This window comes from Anabas testudineus, chromosome 23 (assembly GCF_900324465.2).
Source record: "Anabas testudineus chromosome 23, fAnaTes1.2, whole genome shotgun sequence".
Lineage (NCBI taxonomy): Eukaryota > Metazoa > Chordata > Actinopteri > Anabantiformes > Anabantidae > Anabas > Anabas testudineus.
The window spans coordinates 9,041,970-9,067,627 of NC_046631.1; the positions used below are offsets into that span (position 1 = coordinate 9,041,970).

Below are 25,658 nucleotides of genomic sequence, written 5' to 3' on the forward strand. Positions count from 1 at the left end.
TTGAATTTGTGTTTCTGTATTGGGCACAAAGTGTTCCACAGTTTTTAAAATTAGTTTTTAGCTTTTATGATGATTTCATGTGATCAGTGGATTACCGTACAGTCACATTTAGCTAAAAAAAAAACAAAAAAAAAAAAAAACGTTTGGCAGCTTTAAATATTTTAACACATGAAAATGAATAAATCTGGTATTTTCAGAAATATTTAAAAGACCTCTTTTACAAAATGTTCTCATATGAAATAATGTTCTCCACGCTCCTAATAATCCACTCATAAGTGAGATTAAATAGACGAATGCAACGAGGATCTTAATTATAATAAACAGGCTACAGGGTGTGTGATTAAACACACGGACGGGCTCTCACTCACACACACAGCGTGTACATATGTCACAGGTACCAGCGCGCACACACAGACAGGTGGTTTCACACCCCCGGAGCTGCTGTGAAGGCTCATAATTAGTGAATCATTACTGAGGACATGAGGTGCATTCCTGTGAATGCACAGACTGCAACAAATGAGGTTCACCACAGCGATTAGGAGTGATGAATGAGATGGAGGCTGCAACAACTCGTCGAGCGGGAGAATCCCCCACAAGACAAAGCATGATTTAAAAAAAACAAAGCAAAAAAGAAATAAAAAAATAAAAGGGGTGAAAAGGAAAACAGTCTGTACTCTCTGCATTGTTTATGTGTTGGGTTTTACCTGCAGCTCATTTTTCATTTTACAATTAGGCATGTGTTCTCATTTTCACGTACTTTCAACCTGTGGATGTTTAAATGTATAATGTGTCTCAGAGCTGCCGAGTGGAAACGATGGCTTCAGGGCTTTTCTGAAAACTCCACTCAGCTGTAGACAATGCTGCCTAATGAGTGAGCACTAGGCTTGAGCACTGAAATGAACCTGAAATAATATTTAAAAGTAAATTTCACTCTTAAAATATTCACTTTCCAATAACAATGAAATATAACTCCGTTTTCTAGTGTATTTTATTTCTAATGTGAATTTCAGCTTTGACTCAAGTCGGTGTTGAAATGGCCACAGCTTTAAAGAAAACTACATCCCATCAAATAAACACTGAAAAATGTAAAATACCACTGCAGAATTTATTTTCCTCAAGCTATGAGCCTCCCGGAAGGCAAAAAGGTCACCAAATACAGTCGAAATGGGGGAATCGTGTTTGCTTTATGAAAGCATTGTTTCACAGACAATAGCTCCTTTCTGATCAAAACATTCAAGCGATTATGGAATAAGAGGAACTGTTCTCACAGTGCAATAAAATAAATAGCATAATGTCCTCGCACATGAGAAATCAACTCCGAGCCATCCTGTTTGTATTTGCTGTTGCACGACTGATGCTCGAGTTAGATTTAATGAATGAATGAAAAGCAGGCTGAAAACACCAGAACACCACTCAAGAACATCTAGTGCGTTTGTCACGATTGTTTCGGTTTTATTTAAGACTGTTGAATAGCTGTATTAAGAACAGACTCGATGCGGCACCCGGCATCACTGAGGCTGATTGAAAGGCTTTTTAAAAGCTACACTCAGCTGTAGACAAGGCCACATAACGAGTACCTGCCCACTGATTCAAGTGCTGGAGCGAACAAAGAAAATCTTATTCTCTTCTAAATCACCTTCGGAGTGAGCGCAAGAACGATTCATTAACAGAGAACATGATACAGAAAACAAAGCATGCCCATGATTTGTTAAAGCAACCAAATCTACTGCTCTGTGCAAAAGCTGAGGGGATGACGGCAGAGTTACATCCGTGCACGCTGCTACAATGCGAGTTACGTGACAATAACTTTCTGGCATTTTCTCGCGTTGACCCAGCGGCGACCTCCTTCTCTCAGGGTTTGAATATCATTAACACTGTTTCTGTGTTTGCGCATGGAGCACCAGAGAGGGAAAAAGGACAGCGACAGGGAGCCAGCCGAGGACTTCCTTTGTCTAGAGATTGTAACTCAGTGCTGAGAGCATGAGGGGAGGGAGACTGAGCTGCCAGCCAGGGAGAGCAGACAAGGTGGAAAGCAAGACTCAGTGAAGTTTAAATAGGAATATAATAAAGACGTTAAAAAAAAAACAGCATAACATAGAATCCTACAGATCCAGTATGAAGGTGAACATTTCTCAGTGAATTATTGCTTATTCCAGTGTTTTTCCCTCAAGCCCACATCCCTGTCATCATGTGAGCTATAGTAAATCTTTCCATTTCCCAGGATTGTTCTCCACTGGATAAAGGCAAGTGTGTGTTTCTCAGGCTCTGAAGCCAATGTGGAACTCTCCCTTGTGTTATATTCTTAAGGACCCGCTGCATTACATCAGTCCATTTACAAACGTTTCCCTTTCTTACTGTAGTTCCACGGCGAGCTATTATTTATAAAATGCTTTACAGTCAAACTGGAGAGTGGACTTTGATATGAGGGTAGGAGGACTCAAGATACAAGAGCAATAAACATACTAAAATATAATGATTATCAACACTGAAAGTTTTATTAACGCTGGCGTTTCTGTGGAGCAGTACGTCCTGAGAATATGTAAACCACCACAGTCTCACGTTACTACACGTAAAAGATTTTGATTCATTTATGAAGCAGAATAAATATCATGTCCGTCAAAACTTAAAACCCCCCACAGCCAGCTCGCTTATGTCCCTTTTCTCAATACGCTGTTGTGATAAATAATTTAAATATTCAAATCAGCTCCAACCACTCATCTCCCTCCCTGTCCCTGCCCGGCACTGGAGGATGAAAAGAATGCATTAAGCCATGAGGGTTTGGGAATGGGTGTGTGTGTGTGTGTGTGTGTGTGTGTGTGTGTCTGCATTCGCCTATACAGGCAAAAGGAAAAAAAAAAGCTACATCCAAGGTGTCTGTCTTTGTGTTTGTGAGTGTGTGCACATGTGTGAGTGTGTGACAACAGAGCCGATGCTGATGGCTTCATTGAGGCCTGTCGCTGCAGCGGTGCCGATAGAGTGGTCTCCCGGAGTGATTGCTCTTACAGAAGGGGTCTTTTGTATTCTGCCACCGTATGTGGGGCAGGCAGGCTGTGGGGCACTCTATTCACAAGTACAGGACGGATTTGGTCTTTTCAATTTTCTTCTTCTCTCTCTTTTTTTTTTTTTTTGTGGAGGGAGGTGAAATCGGAGGGATTTCCATCAGAGGCTGAAAAGAGACATTAGCAGGTAGAGATTTTTTTTTTCCAGAGGTCCATTTGTAATGTGGTGAGGTCTTTTTTCACCTGTCCACATCTTTTTCTAAGGAGAAAATTGGCCTTCATTCACTGTTTGGGAATGTGCCATTCAACATGCAAATGCCACACTAGCCCACCTCCCTGACAGTGAGCTCACCAGCAGTGATGAGCTTTTTCTTGCACTGCAGCTGCCTACAGATGCACACTACGGCCTCCTTAAGGTACAATAGGTCAATATGGGTTCACTGAATGTGACACATAAAGAAGCAATTCATATTTTTGTACAATGAAGTAAATCAAAGTAAGTGATGAACTAAAATTACCACATAGCAACAATCTGCCACTAAGTGAAAGACCTCTCTAATCAGTTTCATCACCTGACAGAGATTTCTGTCACTACTCTGACAACTACTATGTAAAGCTTCGAGCAGGAAGGACTTGAGCTGGTGTAACAACATGGTCTAGTTGGTCTAATTGTGCAGATAGTGGGTGCGAATATTCTAAAGTTCTTTTTCACTTATGTTTGACATTTTACTGGTAATGTGTTTACATTTTTCCATCACCACCTTAACTGTCTCTACCTACATCAATTATACTGAAGGGAGAGGGAAAAGATGTGGACAAAGGGAGGAAAAGGAGTTACAGAAGGGATTTTTTAAGATCTTTCCATAATTTCCTTTGGAAGGAATGGAAATAATTGAAACTCCTAAAAGCAAAGCTAAGGTGGAGCAGGATATATGGGCAGACAATGCAACCGTCTGCAGGTTATTACTATTTTTTTTTTTGAACCATTATTGAGAAAACCTAATACTAACATCTATTTTTACACATTTTAATATAGGAGACTAAAATTCATCCTTCAGTGAAAAGTCATACAGATTTAGAAAGAAGTCTTTTCACCTTTTTGTTTAAGGCACCACAATCCTACACCTGTTTGTCTAGTTGATGTAAAATATGTTTTTTATGTCAAGTGAAGTAAACATGGAGTTATTTACTCAATACTCCAGTGGTGATTACTTCATGGAGATATTATTTAGTCATTTTAAAGAGTAGATTCCTAAATATCAGCCTCATAAAGTTCAGTTTACAGAACACACACTACACTACACTACACTACACTACACTACACTCATTACTCTTCACTCCACTCTCTGTGGTCGGACTGAATAAAGCTACCTTTCGTTTAAATGATTTGTGTGCTCTATTAAAAGAAGGAAAAATATTAACTGCATTGCAAAACACTGCACTTGAGTCAGTTTTAAATATTTGGACTTTGGCCCAGCCCGTGCGTCTGCAGCATGTGCACTGGCCAGCCTGCTCCACTCTAATAAACATCTGCAATATAAACTGCCATCGCTTAATATAATCAGGGCTTCGCTGAATTACAACCTTTTGTAGCAGAGAGCATGCTCCTGCTCCCTGATGCCAGTAATGAGATGGTTTAGCCAATCATCATAAAAACAAGGCTGTTAATGGATGCTGGCCTGGAAATTATTTCATGGATATCATCACCTCTTTGTTCATTTTCCTTTCATGTGCTCTAGCCATCCACTAACCCGCCTCCATCCATTCTTAATTTCTATTGTTTTTTTCAAGTTACATTCTTATTCTCTCTTTTTCTCCTCATCTCATTTATTCCACTTCCCTGACTTCTGCTCCTTTCTCCTTTTTATCTTTACTATCTCCACTGTAACAGCTGTATCTGATGTAGTATGCTTCACTACCAGCCCCTTTACTATACACCTTGTCTGGCCAATTAAATTTCCATCTTCTTACTGAGCAATCTGAGTGCTAATTAAGCGCACAGACAGAGAGCTGCAGCAGACAGGCCTATTCATATGATGCTAATCTTGCACTGGCGCACCACTGAAGAAAAAACATCACCGATGCAGCTGGCTTAACAGAAACCCAGATGATTAAGACTCTATGAAAGAAGAAAAAGCATTTTAACTGAAGAAGCAAAACAGATACTGTTGCGTTTTGCAGCAGAACAGTCGAAAATGTGTAGAGGTGGAGTCGGTAATATGCGAAGTGATTACACAGCTCCCACAAATTTGTTCTGAAACGACAAAGAAAAGCAGCAGCTGATGACTTTTTGTAGTTGACACAATAAGAATTTGAACAAAGGTGAATTTCAGTCACTAAACTGATGTTTGGAGCATGACAGTGTGAAGTCTGCCCATTGTTTTGCACTACAAAAGGATCATATTTCACTGAGTGCAAAAAGAAAATACAGATAAATTATATTGTATTGTCAATAGATTTTAGACATTCTCAAAATGATTTGTATAGATTTCATCTTCATTCAAATTCAGTCATAATCTAGCAGTGGGGCAAAGGGAAGTGTATAACCAACAGAATGTATGCGTGACTAGGTATCTGGGTCCATATCACCTCTGTGTTAATCCAATGTTAACAGGATTAGAAAGTGAGTATGGACTTTCTGTGACATGCACAGAGCTTGGTGGTAAACGAGTAATCTGATTAAAGGTATGTCCGAGGCGCCACACTTGTACTGCACGTGAATGACACAGTATAGTAAAATCTATACCATAAAGTGTCCTAGTTCCATGTGGTGTTGCAGTTGGCAGGAAAACACTGTCCAGGGCTTTGTTCCCAGCCAACGCCACAGCTGGATGAGGATGAAAATCCCATAAATCTCACCTCAGTGGTTACTCTAGCTGGGAGTGTGTTGTACTCCACCACATACGGCAAGTGAACACGTGGTGATCTGGTGTGTTTCTCTGTTTTGTTAATCTTTGAGGTACCTAACATCTATCACAGTGAAAATTTAAACAATCATGTGTTAAGTCTTTACACTCGCTGGCTGGGCCTGAGTGATTCATTCGCTGGCTGATTATCAGCTGCTATAATCCTGCCAGAATGTGTTCACAGTGCGATGGCAGGCAATGAGGAGATGGTGATGAAGATGAAAGAGGAAGAATTAGGGAGAGGAAGACACTAGAACTCAGATTTTATTCTACCTATTTTGATAAAGATACTTTTCTTAGTTCAATCACATTTCTCTCTCACTAAATGGTTATGCTGCAGATACACATAATACATAAAGACATTAATAAAATATTTTCTTTTTTTATGCAGCTCATTGTATCTGTTTAGTTTCTGTTTCTGTAGTGTGAAATCTTAGGAAGTGAGCGATAAGGGTGTGTTCAAACATCATATAACAACACATCACTTGCAGAACAAGTGATGTGTTGCAAACAATACCCCGACCAGCAGCGGCACTGCTACTTTCCCACAGTTCATCCAACACCACACTAGCATAAATATGGAAGGAGAGGAAAATGCATTAACATCCAGATAGCATTCATAAAAAAACTCGTCATACTGCCAGCGGCCTAGTTGTGAAATATTTATGCAGAGCTTGGCAAAGGCTCTTCCCATTCCTGACGTGTTAGACGAAAATTGACATTAATTGTGTCCGAGGTCAGCAGCAGTTATTTGTTTCTTTTCATCATTTGAAATGTGTGAACAGTGATAAACTGCTGTTGGATGGTGTTCAACATAGTTGGGCACTTGGGACATGAAAAAAAGAAGAAAAAAGCTGGTCAAGAGTTCTTTTATATATATATATATTACACAAAATAAACATGAGACACAAAGGGTGAAACTTACTTTGTATTCAAGACACTAACCTAAATTTTTTGTCTCCCGCATAGTTCAGTGGATCTCTCTGTTCATTGATTAAAAATAGCCCATCCTGCAGCTCCCAGCAGTTTTCCCAAAGGTGCAGAATAACCAGCGAGACGTTTGGGGGAATGAATAGATCAGTTAAATGTTATTTTAACATTCTCACGCAGAGATCAGCATGAAAAAAAACACATAAAACAGTTTATTTTTCCTAAACTGCCGTCGGTCCGTATTTACATTTTTATTTGTTGTTGATAGGTGCATTTAATGGATGTATGTTTACGCTGAGGAAATCTTTGTGGCTCTATGTTTATGAGCATTTAGTGAGTATGTTTACTGCAAAAAGGTAGCTGAGTCTCCTGCTGTGGAAAAATATACAAAACTTGAACAAACATTTTAAAGAATAGGACCATGTGCCTCGAGCAACAATTCTACATTTTTTTAATGGAAATACTAATGCACTGATCTGAGGAGACGCCATGTACATGAAATGACACTGTTATTTGTATCTAGATTCAGATTGTAGTGAAGTTGTGTTAGAAAATAATGAATAATGCGAATTATGATTTGATAATTCTGAAAAGCAGAAATTAAACGAGCAATTTTACAACAATGATAAATACATATTTTTCTCAAAAACTGGAGGTACAAATAATCTGACAACTTTGAGTAATGTGCAGCATTATTATTACACAATCAAATGGAAATGTGCCAATAGGGCAAAAGACGAAAAACTGAGCATAACAACAAACAATGTTATGTTCTACAAGCATCATCTGGCCGAAGTCCAACTATCTATAAATATGAATGCGTTTAATTACAGTGATGACAATAACCCACTTCTGGATAGTTGGTCCTCATCACCGGAGTCCAGCTGTGGTTCCATCATCAACAGACCTAGTAGGTAGCTGATTAAGATAAAGTCTCCTCTACATCCTCAGTCTGCTCAAGCAACCAATCAGAAGAGAGTGATTTCTTCCGGTGGCTCTCGGCTTCAAAAAGGCTGAAACAGTCTGAGCTAAACATCAGGAAGTTGGCCGTCTCTCTTTTTGTCAGGCCACGGACTTGCTTTTATGTCTCCTGTGAAGCCAGTTTCCTGATTAGCACAACTACTAACTCCAAAAGATCGAGCCTCAGCCCATCGTGCTTATGGTAAATGTGTGATGTGCATTTAAAAATGCCTTAAGCATGACTTACAATATATACAAATATATGAATTAATTATATTGAAGCATTTTTCCTTTCCTTAAACGAGAGCTTATTAGTCTGAAAAGCAGAAATTGAGAGCCAAGAGTTTTGCAGCAAGACGCCGGAACAATCAGTGAATGGAGAGTAGTTGAAAAGATGTGCAGTCTTGTATTTGGCATTTGTAATGATCTCTCTAAATATCATGGCTCTTTGAACCACATATTGTAGATAGAAAATTAGCCGTGGTCATGATTATCAACTATGTGCATACAAAAATGACAACGCTTGTTGCCACATTTAGAAACAAATTCACCATCAATAAACTTCTAGTGGTTAAGACATTATGAACCCAATCACTGAAACCTGACCCTTCATCTATTTTTCAGTGTATAGATTTCAGAGTCTTTATCTCCATCGAAGTGATTGATTGATCACTTCCCATTAGCTGGTCACGCAAAACAGCGGTGATCTGACAATGATGACGCCACTGCCACCTCAGCTAAAAAGGAGACTGAGCTCACCACAGCGGTTCCCCGAGTGATGGTGTCAATAAAAAACGGTGATGAATCTTCAGCCTTGCTAGGGAAAGTTATGGAAAATCAATGGCTAATAAAACTAATGCTTTTCTCTCTCTTGGGCATGAATATACAGTAGCAATAAAAAGTATGTGAACCCTTTGGAATTTCATAGTTTTCTGCATTAATTTGTTATTAAATGTGATCTGATCTTCATCAGAGTCAAGAGTATTAACAAACATAATGTGCTTAAAGTACAAAAACAAACAAAAAATCTGATCTTTCATGTCTGTATTGAGAACAACCATAAAAACCTCACGCTAGACTGGAACAAGTATGTGATGCCTTAGCATAAATTAACAGAAAATTAGTTGGATTTCTGGACTAAAGCTACTTCAGCTGATATCTAAGACTTCAAAAAATACCAGTCTACATTTAGGCAAAGCCAAAGCACACAATAAACTCTTTTTTAATAAGATAAAGAAGCAGTGACAGCCAAAGACTTGAAGGCATTATGGGAACTGGCTAAAATCTTTCAACCAAGTATTAATTCCAAGGGTTCACATACTTTTTCCACTATCACGCTGAGATTTTTATGGCTGTTCTCAATAAAGACATGAACGATCAGAATTTTTTGATGTGTTCTGAAAATAAGAACACATCAAAAAATTCTGATTTATTTTTCAGCACGTTATATTTAATACTCTTAAATTAGATGAAGATCAGAACACGTTTATGAGGAACCAATGCAGAAAACCATGAAATTCCAAAAGGTTCAAATACTTTTTCTTGACACAGTAAAGAAAAAGAAATGATTGGGATTTCAGGGGGTCAAACCTCACACTTTTTTCTGGATATGACAAGTGCACAGGTCCAGGACCTTATGTAGTTGTTCTTTGAACGACAGCAGTTTGTTGGAACATAATAGTCATATTATATATTAGCTCAGTCTCCAAACAGACCTGCTACATCCAGTATCATATTTATACTTCCAAAAAGGCTAAAATGTGTAATGCTGTCTAACTGACAAACACTGCAGCTAGAACACAAAAAGCAAATTACAGTTTCACACTTCGATGAACACCCCAAAAGACCACCAGAACACCTGTGGAAAAAGGCTTTCATATACAGCGGTGTTTCTCCCTTATACATTAAAATAGAAGCCCTTAATGGGAAATTTATAGGTATTTTAAAAATGTCTCACCCAATAAATATGCCAGATGCCTATAGTAAGCTTCTGTGACTAACAGAATTCATAGGGAGAAACGCATTAAAATGAGCCAATGTCCAGGAGCATTGGACGCTTAGAGTTTTATAGGGTTTCAAAATCCTCCATGTGGCTTTCCCACACACCCAGCTCTTATCAGTGAAACAGTTGCCAACTTTAACACCCTCCATCCCACCAGTGGGATCCAGCCAGAAACCACCTCCAGCATGTTACACGAAAAGCAAATGAGCAGCCAATCAGTCTGTCCAAACTCTGCATCTAGCTTGGTCTTGGCAGTTAATTACAGTGTCTGACTGTGACGGGTAATTAGGGTGGCCTCCCCGAGTCGCCTGCATCCACAGTGATAAATCTGATGCTTGATTAAAAACGGACCGAGTGCTGTTCTCTGACTTAGCCAAACAATACATAAATCATGACTGTGTACAGGCCGGGGATATGATTCAAAATGCCAGACAGATGTTGGTGTATCTTAGTTCTCTGCTGTAGACACAACATTGTTTCTTCACAGGAATCCCAACATGGTAAAATGAACAATAGGGCTGTGATATTTTATTCCAAAATTATATTCGGTTTATCTGTTTAAATTCAAAAGTCACAGTGTGTAATGCAAAAGGCTGTGGCATAAACCAAAAAGAGAAAATGCTGATTGGGGAAGTGATTTTGGACCTGACCCCAGATTAAAATTACACTACACAGATTCAAGTGAAGTCATTCAAAGTGCATGTTTGTTCTCTTACGCACGTTTGTTCTTTTTGGAAAAGTGATTTGATATTTCTGTCTAATTTTTTATTCAATCTTTTGCCCCGAGTTTACTATTACAACTCCAGTTGTAGAATATTTTACTACACAGCATGTGATCGTGTCTTTTTTTAGTTCCAGGTAAAACTTCCTTTCCCTTTCCCCCAGCACCCCTAATTCATTTTCACCTTTTGCTTCTACAATCAATTCCACTGACCTAGTTCCACAAAAGCTGTGGGTGCTGGCACTGTAACCTATAAAAATGTGCACTTCTGAAAGTTCCCCCTTAAACACTAGACTTAAAAATTTAATAAAACATCAGGGGGCTCTAACTTTGTATACAAATATGATGTCTGGCACTGATATTGGCTCAGTTTTCACCTTCATCCAGCTGTATAATTTGCATTTAATCATGGTAATTTAATTAATGTGCAGAGCACTAGGTGTGGAGACAAGTATCTCCATACCATCCAATCCACTACACACAGAGGGTTGCAGGTCTACTTAATTCACTGGAATCAACAGCATGTCCGACCTTGGCAATGTCCAGCTGAGTCTACTGCTTGTTGCCAAGGAAAGAAAACAACCTTTTCTCTAGTCTGGACCAAAAACAGGCCCTGGAAACTTTGCTGCACTAGTCATGGACACTTGTGCTGGTATAAAATGATAAAGTACTACTTTTGCTGTAGGCTAATCAAATGCAGAGTCCATATTTTGTGGTACAGGTCTGATCAATAGAGACTTTACTTCCTCTCAAACTTTGGCGTTTCCTTATGAAACCCGATCACTTTTAATCTGCTGTGGAGCTCATAATGAAGACAGCTTTAATTGCTGATGACAAATCAGGGAGCCAGTTGAGGATCTGAGTGCTGCAGTTCTGCCAAGGGAGCAGCTGGAGAAACAAAGACGCATTCTGTTTCTGCTCAAAAGCATTCTGTCTCTGATTAGAAAAAAAATCACTTTAATGCTCCACCAGAAGTGGTTTGTAATCCGATCTTAAATTAAAAAATGCAGTTATTTTGGGAATGTAGAAGATTTGTGCCTTTGTGATGAAAGTATAGAATGGCTGAGCATTGTATAGAAAACCCATCTGCAGTGTCCCATTCTAGAGAAGGCTTCTTTCTGCTTTGACAGCTTTCAGTGGTCAGTTTGTAATGGCTAAGTATGCCACACTAATAGACCATACAGCACTGTATCCAATCCAGAATAGGCCCTCCTTTCTTCTGCCGTGACCAGTTGTCACATTCCAGCATTAGCCAGAGAGAAACGGCATCTATAGAGGGGTACCGCAGGGGCCAGCCCAAATCAGATCTGTCTTCTTTTCAAGGATCTGCGCTAATTATCTAAGATCTTTTCAGATTCTGGTCTGTGATCTGTTGAACACGGTTGGTACAACTGAACCATTTGCCTGAACTCTGCTTTTACATTGGAACCAATGAAGTCAACCCCTCAGTGCAAACCCCTTCCAATTGACCCTTAAAACAAAGCAAAAGTTGGTTAAAGTTGCTGAATAGTATTTTAACTCAAGCCATATTTTCATTAATCTCTAAAACACCTTGACAGTACAAATCCAATCAATGGTCCAAAGGCAATTGCGAATAAGTACCAACAGCACCAAGAGACCAATTTTATTAGTGCAATAATAAAATACATCAATGCATTTCCTTGCAGAAGGTTTAACATAATCCAAGTATGTCAAACTCTCAGCAGGGGTTCCGAAATATATGGTACTGCTGCAGGAAACTCCATTATGAAACCATAAAAGGCATCATATAACATCATAAAAGTACCATATCCCCTTCAGAGATGGACTGGAGGAACAAGCAGACATGATGTCATGCTACAACATCATGGCATTTGTTTGGAGGACTGGGTTACAAGTGACTGTGGCCAACTTGTTCTTTTTGTTTTCAACAAATACAAATAAATCAAAACTATGGAAAGCGCTGAAGGAAATAAACTTAATCCTTCCATTTGTTTCCACATTAATGAAGTACTGACATGAGGCTTTGCTTTAAGAAAAAGTTTGACAGCCACTTAGTTTATCTTAGCATAAAGTCTCACCTTGCCTGCCACTAGCCCCTTTATGGTGAGACCCAACTGGTAACTTGTCCATACCTTTCCTGTTTGCATCAGGGATGTCACATGGTGTGACTTTCTGCTGATAATGCAATCAGTGAGTAGATGCTCCTGGTCACAGCAGGAAAAAACAGCGAGGTCACAGAGTGCAGATTAAATTGTAGTTGTCAGCCACCTTGGTAATGGATTGACTGGATGTGGTATAACGGTAATGAGCAGGCCTTGGGGGAAACGTCTGTGTGGATTTTTCGTGTGGTGGATGAGCTGGCACCATGGCACTCTATGACGACCTCTAATCTGTCTGCTCAGTATTTCTACAGAACAAACACACGAATCAACAGCAGGACAGTACCTTCAGATGTTTCTTTAGCTCAAGCTGAAGCTAATTCACATGAAAAAGAATGACAACCAATCAAAGTACTGACATAGTCCAAGCTCCTTGCTGCATGTTCCTTATCAAAAGTGAAAATGCACCACATAGCTCATACAAATAGACGGCGTTCTTATCAAAAGCAAATCATGAATAATTCAGTGACCTTCAGTAGAGTCCAACAGATTAAAAGATGAAAGTAATAAATTACACGGGTAAAAACTATTCGGTGTGTTAGATTGCCCCGAAAAGGCATCAAAAATAAATTAGTGTTGTCATAGCTCATCATGAAAGCACTATAACCATACAGCTTTTCCATAGCCACTGATCCACGAATATCAAGATGGTGGTGAGAAACAAATTACATTTCATAGAAAGATAAATGCACTTCCTAGTTTATCATAGTTATTATCAAATGCAGATTTCTCCCATTTATCAAGACTGCTGTCAAGTATTGCTTGCTGGAGTCTAAACTGCCATGTTTACTTTAATAGTGATTCACCTAATCCCCAGTAAACTCCAGGTCACACAGGCTATTATGAGACCAGCTGAGCAGAAATCAGTTCACATCCCCTCTTATGACGAGGTAAAGAGAGTATTGAACAGTGAATTTAAGACGAGTGCATCAAAATGAGATGTTTCCTGAACCTACAGGTAATTAAGTAGAATAGTTAACTTGAGGGATGACGTGCCTTATAGCCCTTCACACTAAATAATATAATAACCTTCCAACCGATCCAAACCTGAATTAATTGGAGTTTCGACTGGGGAGGAGATGATGTACAACAAAATGAAAAATGGGGCTATATGGTGATACAGGAAATTAAAATCTGCTTTCGTGTTCAAAACAGATTAGCATCATATCATGCAGATTGCCGCATTCAACCACAGTCACCAATTTCTTGTATTTCAACTATCTATTGGACAATCACTGTCCTCTCTATTCATTGCACAGCTTGTGTCATCCCTCCTCTAAATAGTCTTCCATTGTGTCACAACACGCAAACCTCTAAACAACACAGCTGTACTGAGACCCCCACACTTCCTCTATCTGTCTTATCTCTGCTTTTAGGCGCTTATCATGAGGAAACAGGAAAAGGAGAAAGGCTATCTCTCACCACAGAGTAAATCATGTGGATGGGAAGGAAATATGGCTTCTAAAGTGTGAACTGAATTCAGACAGACTTTAAAGAATTCATATTATAAAAAGACTTGCTTTCAGCCCTGAGGTAGACTGGCGACCTGTCTGTCCGGGGTGTCGAGCTGGGACTGGTTCCAGCACCCTTGTGATCTGAAAGAAGCCAACTGTACCACAATGAGCAACAAGGCTTTTAGTATAGGCGAAATCACTTCACTCCTCCTCTGTCTCAATACCAAACACCATCACTGTATCACTGAGTAAAGTTAGTGGATCTCCTCTGAACCTTGAATCCTTTAAGCCCTCACACCAACTCACCATCTCCCTCCCTCAGGTTTTTATGAGGTGAGAAGCACAAACTGATTTTCCCCCATGCACTGGGTACTCTGCAGTTGGCCCTGTTCTGACCCAAAAAGACTTATGCATATTAGTATAGTTTACAACAGTTAGCTGGAGTAGCCATGCATGAAGATGGAAACAATGTGTGCAGGGCACAGCTAGGGTTCAGTGCCAAGGTTGCTGAGCTAATGAATCTCTATTGGCTTCCTGGAGAGTCTGGCACTTAGAATTATAATTAAGGCACAGCACAGCTTCAGTAATCCATGCTGAGATGTATGAGGGTTTCGTCACAGCTTCCAAAGCTGCAACAATTTTTACTCCATCATACTGTAAATCTTTGTCAAAAAAAAGTCTGACCACCTTTATTTCCTACTTTATTTTCCAGGGGAATTTCTCCCAACTCAACTAAATGCATGATGCTTGAGGAAAGTGTTGTTGCTTGAGGTGATGGTAACAGCAGGTTTTTAACATGTTATTGCAGTTCATCTCACACCAAGTCCTTCTTGCTCTAGTTCTATATAAAGCACACCAGAAGAACATAAACCTTGACCTTCTCCTTGAAATGTCAGCACAAATAAGCAAATAAGCATACTTCCTAAAATGTTCAGCTAATTCTTCAAGTTGAACTTCAGCAGCGGCAGCAGAGTCATGTTAGATGTTTCCTATATTACCTCTGCCAGCTACCACCTTCCAACACCTTCCACAGCTCACAGACTGACGAACCACAAGCCTGAGACAAGTCTGCTCCATCAACCCAATCATTTACACCATCAGCCACTGACAGCTTCACCCTCAGCCCAGAGAGGCTGTCAGTGCACATTAAAGCGCAAAAACACCTCCACATGCACAGACTCTTTGAGATTTGAGAAACTGGCTGATAAATGTCAAAACTCACTCTAGAGTGGTTTCCACGGTCAGAACTGATGGCGGCTGCAGTGAAATATGAGAGCTTTGTCAAGTGTAGCTAAAGAATATGGTTGAGTTTCTGCTCTGACAGCTGTCCTGGGCTACAGACAAAAAAAAAAACACAGTCACTGAAAGATGATACTCAATGGTTATTGATTACAAACGTTAGAAGGGACAACTGCTGAGGATTTGTGATCCCTAGCACGGCTTTGGTTTTGTATTACGCCTCAACTTCTATAAGTTGTTTTGGAAGTCCATCTTGTTGTTTAAAGAAGGAAAGTGAATGCCAGCTTCTAAGGGTAATCTAACGCCACAAAAAGGAGCTTTGCTTACAATGTGAGTTTAGAGCCCTGTGGTAGAAATCCAACCCTATGGGGCTGAACACAGTTATGAAGAGTATCAGTTACATGATGAACACATGCGGTTGGCTAGATAAGAAACTTATGAAACTATGTTTTCACAACTGTATCTGAGCTTCATGCTCCCAAATCTGGCAAGCAAAAATACAGTTTTGGTGGCTGTACACATAGGGCACAGGAAAACTTGTAGACCTAGTTGTCTGTGGACACCAGTATTTTGGGATCCACGTGGCGTGTACACAGGGAGGGACATGAGACAGCGGTTTGGTGGTCACGTCTTGGCCAACGTGCGGATCGACTGTGGCCTGCACGACATAAGGGCCAGCCAAGGTTTAGCAGCAGCCTCAACCAGCCTCATGCATGGCTGGAACCTAATGCAACAAAGAAGGACAACCTATAATTAAACAAACAAACCCATCTCTTCTCTATGTTTGTCTAGGTTTGTATAAGGATTGAGGAAATTCAACACTAACTTTCAAACTACTGCAACTAACATGTAATATCTGTATTTCTCTATCAATTATTTATCTTATAATTGTATATTGTAATAATTTGACTACAATTACCATTATGTTGCCATCTGTTTTGGATCTTCACTACATGCTTCAACATCAGAATAAATATATAAAAAATAAAGGGAAGATGCTAAACAGCAGGGACACTGTGACTAAAAACAGTCTTCAGCATGTTCTAATGACAGACATTTATTCTCAGAGACTTAGAATCTGTACATGAAGGAACTTTTTAACTTATCTTTCATAAAATGTTCCTGAGAAAAAAAAAAAAAAACAGCCTTGTGCATGCCTCAATACCCTTTCATTATTAAGAACAAGCCATGCAAGCAGTTCTGTTTGCCAAAAGACTGTTTATCCTGACCCCTTTAGGGTTGTAAAAGATGGATCACAGCCCAGGACAAGAAGATGGGTTTTACCATTTCATTCTCTGTCTTCAGCAAAACTACTGCCATTTCTTTCCTTAAACACTGAACCGGACACCATCACGAACCCAAAGAGAAATTCTAATTCAACCCATTCAACACACTGGGTTCCTCAAGCCTTCGTTTGTGGCTTTAAAGCAGTTTCAAAACCACAGCATCTGCAGAGTTGACCACTAAGTGCTTATGTGACTTAAATCTGCCAGTAATCAAGATTAGACTCTTTGCTCCTGCCCTCATATTGTCTGAATGAGAGTCCACACCCTGGCCACGAAATCGGAGCAGGCTACGAAACGCAAAAACAAGACATCAATAGCAACACTCTTTTTATCACATATGTTCGCACTTAAATATACTGAGAATGTGCATAAGATGGTGACACATCACCAGGGAAGTCTTTTTTTTTTTTTTTTTTACCACCAAACCACACTTCATGGGCTTTGCCTGTTTCTCCTTGAAAACACATAATCCTTTATGTACACAAATTTGGTTAAAAGCCCTATTGCCTCAAAACCATCTCAAATTACTATCCTCAAACACTTTTTCATCATTTCTGCTCACCACACTCACTTTTACTTTAATTTTCTGTGTGTCTTTAGGCACAAAATGCTTGAACAATGAAAATTCCTTCTGACAGACACAAGCTTTTTTCACCTCAACCGTGCTACTATTACTTAGGGCACACACTACTCAGACATCTTGCTCCCTCATTTCATTAGCCTACTTCTTCCCCCAATATTTATCTCCTCTGAGCACATAGTGTAACTTAAACAGCCTCAACACAACTAGGGCACATGCTTTAGGTAATTATTCCAGGGATTCATGGCACAGTTACAAGTGTGGGCCAAAATCTATCACACTGAATCAACCAATTATTTATCTCAACAGACATGGAGTAACGTAACATTAATTTGCCATTTGTGGAACGAGGAAATATTCACGCCACCTTTAGCACTGTTTTAGTTTCAATTCCAGAAGGAAATATGTCTCTCCAGCTGCTAAATGCTCCATTCTGGTCACCAGCAAGCTGCCAAGGCTGTCCGTCTGAGGCTGGATGTTGGACCGGTAGTGTACTGAAGGTTTATCAGAGCTTTTTAGATCAGCAGACTGCTGAGCGAGGTGAGACTGAGCCATTACAGTCAAGGTGCAGGCTGTTAGATGAACTCTAAAATCACACATTGAAACACAGGCTTCCTTAAACATTGAATTTGCTGCTTCTCTGCACAACAACACCCCACACCTTCACACACTTGCTGCATTATTTCTAGTTTAGATTTTTCTAGGTGCTTCATGCATGTGTGCACCATTAACAGACATACAGGCAATTCAACAGGACTCCAACTCAAAGCAATATAGTATACCCTATGATGAAAGCGCACTTCTTAAAGACAATCCCATATTGATGCATTTATCGGTTAACCTCAGAAACCAAGCTAGAGAAGTAACAGATGTTGCAACCAACAGACTGTAATAATCTGTCCTCAATGTGGCCCTTCTCTCCAGTCACTACTCCGTCATATTTAATTGTTGAAAACCTCGACTGAGGCAAACATATTCAGCTTTAACAATAAATAAAGGATATAAATTAACTAACTACATTTCATGGTGCTTGTAAAGGGAATGTGCCAGTCAGTGAAATCCAACCCTCACCCAGATTAAATTGTTTTGCTCTTCTGAAACAAAGTGGGAAGATGTTTTCACTTCAATCCCCACAGGGACCATTATGCATTTCTGAGCTGCGCAGAGGGACAGTGATGTGATTGAGGTCACAGATGTTTCAGGATACATGCTGAATGCTGAAAGCCACTTGGGATGCAGATCATTTCACGATGTCACCTTCTTCATCAATGTCCTTGCTTTATTTTTTTGCTGTTTACTTAACAGGACCAAAAAAGTGTTTCTCATAAAGACATCCATTACTGGATCGATTTATCAAAAGGCCTTGTTAAAAAACAATATCATTGAAATGTCTGTATCACACAGAGCCTCATTTGTTAACCTGTCGAAAGCCTCGATGATTTAGATCTAAAGGAGAGTTCAGAGGTCATGGTAAATATATTTTCCAATCTATGACCACAGCGCCAGAGCAATCAATCAAAACAGTCTGTACAACCATGAACATATCAGCGCTGTGAGCAGGTTGTTTAAAATATGATTTTAACAAGCTGCCTTTGGCTAAAACCATGAAAAGCCTGAATGTAAACCAGCAGACCAGGTCTTGATTTTTATTTTTTTTTCTTCTCCCAAATCAAAAAACGACCTGGCTCAAGCCTTCTCCCAGCTCCAGTAAAAGTTAGTCATTTCACACGCAGAGGCTTTTCACTGGGATTACTTCTGGCCAAGAGAGTGCTTGGTCGGGCCCTGAGCAGTGCCCAGGAAAAACACTTGACATGATTGAAAAAGCAGAAACCGACCAGAACATCCCCACGAGTTGGTGTGCACGGACAGTGAGGAATTATCTGCATCTCCATCTTATCCTGACAACATCAAGCATGAATTTCATTACAGCCTGATAAGTCAAAGCAGAACAAATGTACAGAAGCAACTTTTCAGCTGTTTTTAGGTTTAGTCTCAGCAGTGAGATCAGATGTAAATGAAGACCATAAACATTTCCTTTGACAAAATAACCAGCCATCCATAAGCCAACAACAAGCATATCTGTCAAAATTCAGCAAAAAACGTTCATATAAGACATCCAGATGATTTTAGGCAAAAAAAAATTAATGTGAAACACATAATGGAAGGTTGTTTGATTAAGACTGAAGCTTTGCACAGATGGTGTCTGGTCTGATGTTATTTTAAGCAATACATCCAGACACAAAAGAAGATAAAACAATAAAGTGTTGAAATATAAAGGATTAGTCAATACCAGGCCGTCTGATTCTTGAAATATGAGTCAATTATTGCTGTGATGTTAACCTTTTCGACAGCACAACACACACAATCAAAAAGAACCATAGAAAACAGTCCTGTAATAAACCTACTAAAAGGCTGTTGGTTTTATTCTGTTTTTTATTCTTAAATTAGATTTTACTGTACGTGTTTATAAGTTATACTCCACCATTTACAGTAAATACAGTATACATTATATTTGGAACCTCTTTGCATACAACACAACAGATCTGTATTCAGCTGAAACACAATCATTCAGAAGAAACACAGACTTGCTGGCTATCGAAATGCGTGTGGCAGTGAAGTTGTGCATGCTTTTGCATTTACACCACACATTAGGTTAGTCAAATTAGCTGACTGGGCTACTGACTCACATCTGCAAGCAATGCATCAGTGTCCTGTTCTGGTGAGATGCTTATATAAAATAAAACCTCACTTCCTTTAGTAATTGACTTAAAAAGTCATGTTTTTTTAATGCCTTTATGTTTGTGTGCCTTGATCTGTCTCTTCAGGTTTCAGCTTTACAAACAAATAGGCTACTACACACTCCCTTTTCTTTTCTCTTTGGCATTATATATATTTTTTGTGAGTCAAAATGGCTATAAGCATTTTTCACAACCCAGCTCATGCAGTAGCCATCTATTCCCATCACCATATGTTGTGACCCTAATTTTTTTTTTAAAGGTTTCAAAGGAAAAGGACGATGTCTGGGAAATGTATCTCCACAAGAAAAAGTGGTGGTCGTTCTCAGCCTCTGGAGCTCCTGTACTATTTACTATACTAGGGTCACATTTTTCATAAGGGAGGAAACGTGTCACCTAGTGTAGCTGTGTAGCTCACTGATGTGTTTGTGAAACACAAGGTGGGTGTTACAGAGAGTAGACGCTGTTCATCCTCACTCTTATTCTTTTTATGTGATTTGCTGACAATAACAAAAATATAGTAAATTACAGGACTTTTCCTTTAAAGTGAATTCAGTAGCTGTAGGTCCAGACTAGCACTGTTGGCAACGCATGTTAAATATTACTTAAAGAATAATTAGTGCATCTCTCCTCTGCTTCATCCCTTTTCTTGTCTTAACCCTCTGCTTGTAACTCTCTTCTTTCCCCCGAGGGAAGCAACCCGGAGCACATGATTCTTGACCCCGACAGAGGATGCTGTTTGATGAACGACCAGTGGACCAGCTCAGACCTTTGATTGGTATTCAACCTGCTCCATCTGAGAGCACTGAACCAAAGCGCCACTGTCCATCCCCTCGAGTGTAAATTGCCATGGTGACACTGATAGATACACAGCCTTGGCACATGCTGAACTTTCACTAAAGGGATGAAGTGCGAATGCAGGCTGAAGCGGGCAGGGCAGCCACCGGTAATCTGTCACCAGAGGGCTTTCTGACAACCTCCGAGTGTCACGGTCACACGTGCAGACGAGGCTGATGGATGAAGAACCGCTTTACAGGGATACTTGGCGAGGTGTGATGTAACTGGAGACGGCATACGGAGCTCATTTCTATATCTCCTCCTGCACTTCCACACACACTCTGTCTTACACACAATGCACGGGGATCACTGGTGGTGCTGAAAAGTAAAGCGGGGGGATCTTTGACCTTTCAGGGGTGTCTGGAGATGCTTACCAGACAAAGCTATGGGCGAGAGGGAGGCGACCTGTTCACTATCTGTTCATACTTTTAATTTGCAGGAAAAAAAAATCTAGCACATACTTTGCATTTCAGTAGTTTCCACCCTATGATTTAATACTTGATAATGAAATGATTAATATCAGTTTTGACAGAGCGTAACCCCCTATGCCCATATACAGTATTTTAGAGGCAATGAAGAACGACCTGGTGCAACTTGTGAACATTTACAGTGCCGAGCACATGTGTTCATCATAGGTTACAGCCTCAATATGAACATTAGAGAATTATGAATATTCTGTGTTTATTAAATTAGCTCCTTCTCTGTTTTATATCATTGGAAACTATAATGTCATGTCAAATGGGAACTGCTGGTCAGTATGAATCCCTCTCATGTCTCTTTATGGCTATCACTTCTAAAAGTTCAGCTTTATCCACCTCCTCCTATCTTTATCTCTGCACAACTGTCCATCACAGGTTTCCCTCCACATGTTTATCCAGCTGTTTGTCAGAATTTAATTAGCTCTGTTCCCTCGGGAGCTGGGTTTTATTTATTTTTTTTTTTTGTTACAACAGGCAGGAGAGCAACATCAGTACCAGGAGCGTGTGAGACTCTTCATGTGCGCAGCAGGCGGCGGTTCCGAGGCTGCACACAGTTCAACTTCACCTGTGTCACCTGCAGCTGTACTGATGGATTCACTTTAACTGAGCCAGTGATGTCTGAAATATGAGTGAACGTCACATATGCACAATGTTAGAGAGAAGATGGTTCACTGATAGAAACTCAAATGAGTAAAGTGACTAACAGTTTACTATCATAGTACTGTTCGTATTTCTGAGGGCTGCACTCTCCTCTGTCTTTGTGTCCACAAATAAGCACTGATTTATTACCAGTTACGAACAAAAGCACACGCAAACAAGCGGCCAGGCGCAACGAATCGTAACGATGCGAGTGCGGAGGACCGGATGGAGACGGTGGCGCAGCGCACCTACCTGTCATCGTAGCAGAAATCTGCGTCCAGCGTGTTCAGATAGAGACCCACAGCCACGGCGGTGCACACCAGCTCCGTGATCATTTCTCAACGCGAAGGTGGGAGAGGAAACTGGACAGAAATGACGGGATTCGGGTCCCCCTCCTCTCCTCTGGTCTCTGTGTTGTTGTGCTCTCAATTCAGCCGCTCGGCAACACGGCTCTCCACGCAACGCAAGGCATTTCAAGTGTGTCAAAGTTTGCCATGTTCCCTCTAACCCATCGTCCTGGGAGGTGGGTCAGGGCTGCTGGCACAAGGAGCTGTCGCTGGCTCTGACTCGGTGCCGCGGTGTCCTCAGTGAGCGCATCTCTCTGCTTTGGCACCGAGAGTGCAGCAGCGGGGAGACGCATGTGGTTTTCAAGGAGGCTGAGCATGCGCACTGGGCACTGCATTAGAGGAAAGAAGGTGGAGTGTGTGTGTGTGTGTGTGTGTGTGTGTGTGTGTGTGTGTGTGTGTGTGTGTGTGTGTGGAGTGAGTGGCTTATAATGGTTTATGCCTCCTGATGAAGCAGAATGAGAAAGCAGGAAGTCATGTTTAAAATCATATCTATGTCGCCATGATTTGTATTTAATCCAACAAATTACAGAAAAATAGTAAGATGAGCATAGGAATCTGTCAATTAGTGTGAAAATACGGGATCCCCATTTAAAATGACATAATAAAACATATTCATATCATGAATGGCTGTTCTGGTGCAGGGATGGGATCACAGTAACTCTTCTATTTCTATAGTACACTATAATAGTTTTAATGGATGTATTGTATGTTCTGCTCTCATCTGGTTTGGCAGTAACTGTGATTATTCAGATAATGACTGTCAAATGAGTTTGTGCATCATATTCAGTTGATATTTCCCGCTGAGGTTTCCTGCTCTGCTGCACTGTAAGCATCACCACGTTCAAGCACAAATTACAACAACTTATTCATTTCCTATGCAGCCACTCGTCTCCACTGGAGAGGCTGCACTGAGAGAGTAGGTGTGATTGATGAACGTGCACCTCACCCTATGGCGAGCATGCATATGGGCGTCAGTTTGGAAACATGCAGCCTGGTCCCGCTGACTACCAGCTGGACCAACGCCTGTCTCGCAGTCGGGGCTCCATGAGCATGAATCTAGTGCAGAGCAGTGGAGAAACGAAAAACAGATGGTTGGAGAAGGGGGTGTGGAGCGTAAGGGCATCAGCCACAGACGCCGGAGACTGTGACGAAGCATCACAGGCCGAGGTTAGGGAGCCATTTGTAACAGTGACTTTGATTCTGAACAAGACTTAACCTTGCCCTCCTGAGACCTGTGGGGCTATTTAGGAAGGTGAGGTGTGTATGTTGAACTGCTTTCTCTTCTACAGCATTTATCAGTGTCTACAGATAACAAATGACAGTCTGTGTTTGGTTTGGAAGAAGCAACTCTGCCCTCTTGACTATTTATTTCTAAGACAACCTCAAAATGTGCTCATGCACCCAAACAAACCCACAGTCCCAGCTTGAATGCTGTCACAGGGTGCACACTGTGCCCTACTCTGCCCCATGGGGACAAGGGGTGCTCTGTGCTGCAGCAGCCAGTGTAAGTGATTAAGGGATTAGCTAAAGAAAAGCAGGAAGAAATATTCCTGCAGAGAGTATAAACAGGCCGGGGGCAAAACAAACACATTACAGGAGGAAAAGTGTTTACTCTTACACGTCCTCACTGTGGAGTGGCGTAATGAATCGATCGCATGCTCCTTAGGTGTAAACAAGCAGGATTCCTAAAAATATCCTTTTTTGGTGTTGCATCTAAAGTGGAAGTCCAGGGCTCTATTTTCAATGGATGATATGTTTTTATCTCTAGTTGTCAAAATTCAAGCCTAAAATGTTTTTTTTTCTTCTTTCATTTCCTACTTGGTTTCGTCTATTTTGGGATCTGACAGTTATTTAAACCACATTTTGTTTTGCTCTTGCATATTTTGCTTGTCCAAACTGGGTTTGCGGTTTAAAATGAGTAAGAGTTGCACATATTCTGTAGCTTTAAAAGAGAAACCTCACCAATTTCTTACATCAAAGGCTGTTTACAAGTCCCGGGGAGAGAAATCTGATCGACTGCCTCAAATGAATACGTATCAGCTAAAGACTACAAATTAGAAAATAACAAAAAAAACAACACTTAGGTTCTTATTTTATTTATTTATTTTATGAGGTAAGCTCATCAGATCTCTAGAAGCCTGCCCCTCGAGTGTGATTGAGGCTGTATAAGATCATGAAAACCTTTAAATGAAACAATCTAAGAAGAAAACATTACGTTGTTGAACTCTTACAAGTCTGTGACAGTCCAGTAGTTCAGATCAGGGCCGTGGGGCATTGCTTCATCTTAAAGGGTCACAAAGCAGAAAGACAGGAGCTCTCTGCAGAAAGTATCATAATCCTTTAACATATCATTTATTTAACTAATAATTCCTAACTATTGTCAGTTCACATATTAAATCCAACAGATAAATTGCAATAGAGATAAATAAGACAAAAAAAAAATCCCCTATTTCCACTGATGCTGTTATTTCCTGTCCCTTTTGAGCTATTCGAAGCGAGTAATGGTCATTTCCCTGCGCTATTTACTCCGGAACCACCGCCTCTGCAACCCAGCAGATAAACATCACGCAGGAAACAGATAATCACGGCTGGAAGGACCACGCTTGGGTCCTGCCTTCACAGAAATAGCAGGCTGATGGTATTAATATCAACGCTGAAGCTTAACAAGCTAAAAATCAGGAGCCAAATCAAATCCGCCCAGGTCCGTGCTGGGGGTGTCACCTCCTGATTCTGCACAGGAAAATCAGAAGTATAACTTCATCTGCACTGGTGATTGTTTGGGTTTGGTGCTGAATTTACAGAACCTGAATGTGCAGGTTATTAGACTGTGGAGGATTAAAACATGACTCTTATCCCAAATACACGAGAAGACTTTGAACGAGCCACGCACAACAATGTTTCTAGTTTTCTCTGGCTGTTTGCAGCGACTTGGCAGATGGTTTAGATTGATCTAATTTGATATTAACATGGATAACATTACAACAGAGTGGGCAAGATTAATGGAAAATGTGAATCAGAGGGATTTAGAGAGTTGTTTTTCAAAATATGTGATGACTTGGTTGCACATTGAAAGCAGCAGTTCATGTGTTTCTTCACCGTGACACTGTTTCAAGGCAAATATTTACATAGCATAACACACCTGTTTACACTTCCACAGATCTAACAGCTACAGCTCTGACAAGTGTAAAATGTGCTCTTTTTTTCTCATTTGAGGTGGTAACAGTGAATCAAATCTAAAACGAGCAGTGTGTGCCGAACACAACGTGCAGCTTAATCCCCTCTTTTGCACAAGTAGGGCATCTGGCAGAGAGATGTAGTCTGTTCGTGACTGATGGGACAGGATGACGGCAGCAAGGGCATCGTCTCTCTGCTGGCAGCCAAAAATAAATAAATAAATCCCTAT

General features: G+C 40.4%; 1 protein-coding gene across 1 annotated transcript in view; it reads right to left on the minus strand.

The window, feature by feature from the left end:
• LOC113164820 (protein O-mannosyl-transferase TMTC2-like) overlaps nt 1-22,521 on the minus strand; it is a 46,058-nt gene extending 23,537 nt beyond the window's left edge. The window contains exon 1 of the mRNA XM_026364320.1: nt 22,161-22,521. Coding sequence (XP_026220105.1) covers nt 22,161-22,243 — 83 coding nt within the window. The 5' untranslated portion in view covers nt 22,244-22,521. The remainder of the gene's footprint in view (nt 1-22,160) is intronic.
• Nucleotides 22,522-25,658: the final 3,137 nt, after the last annotated feature.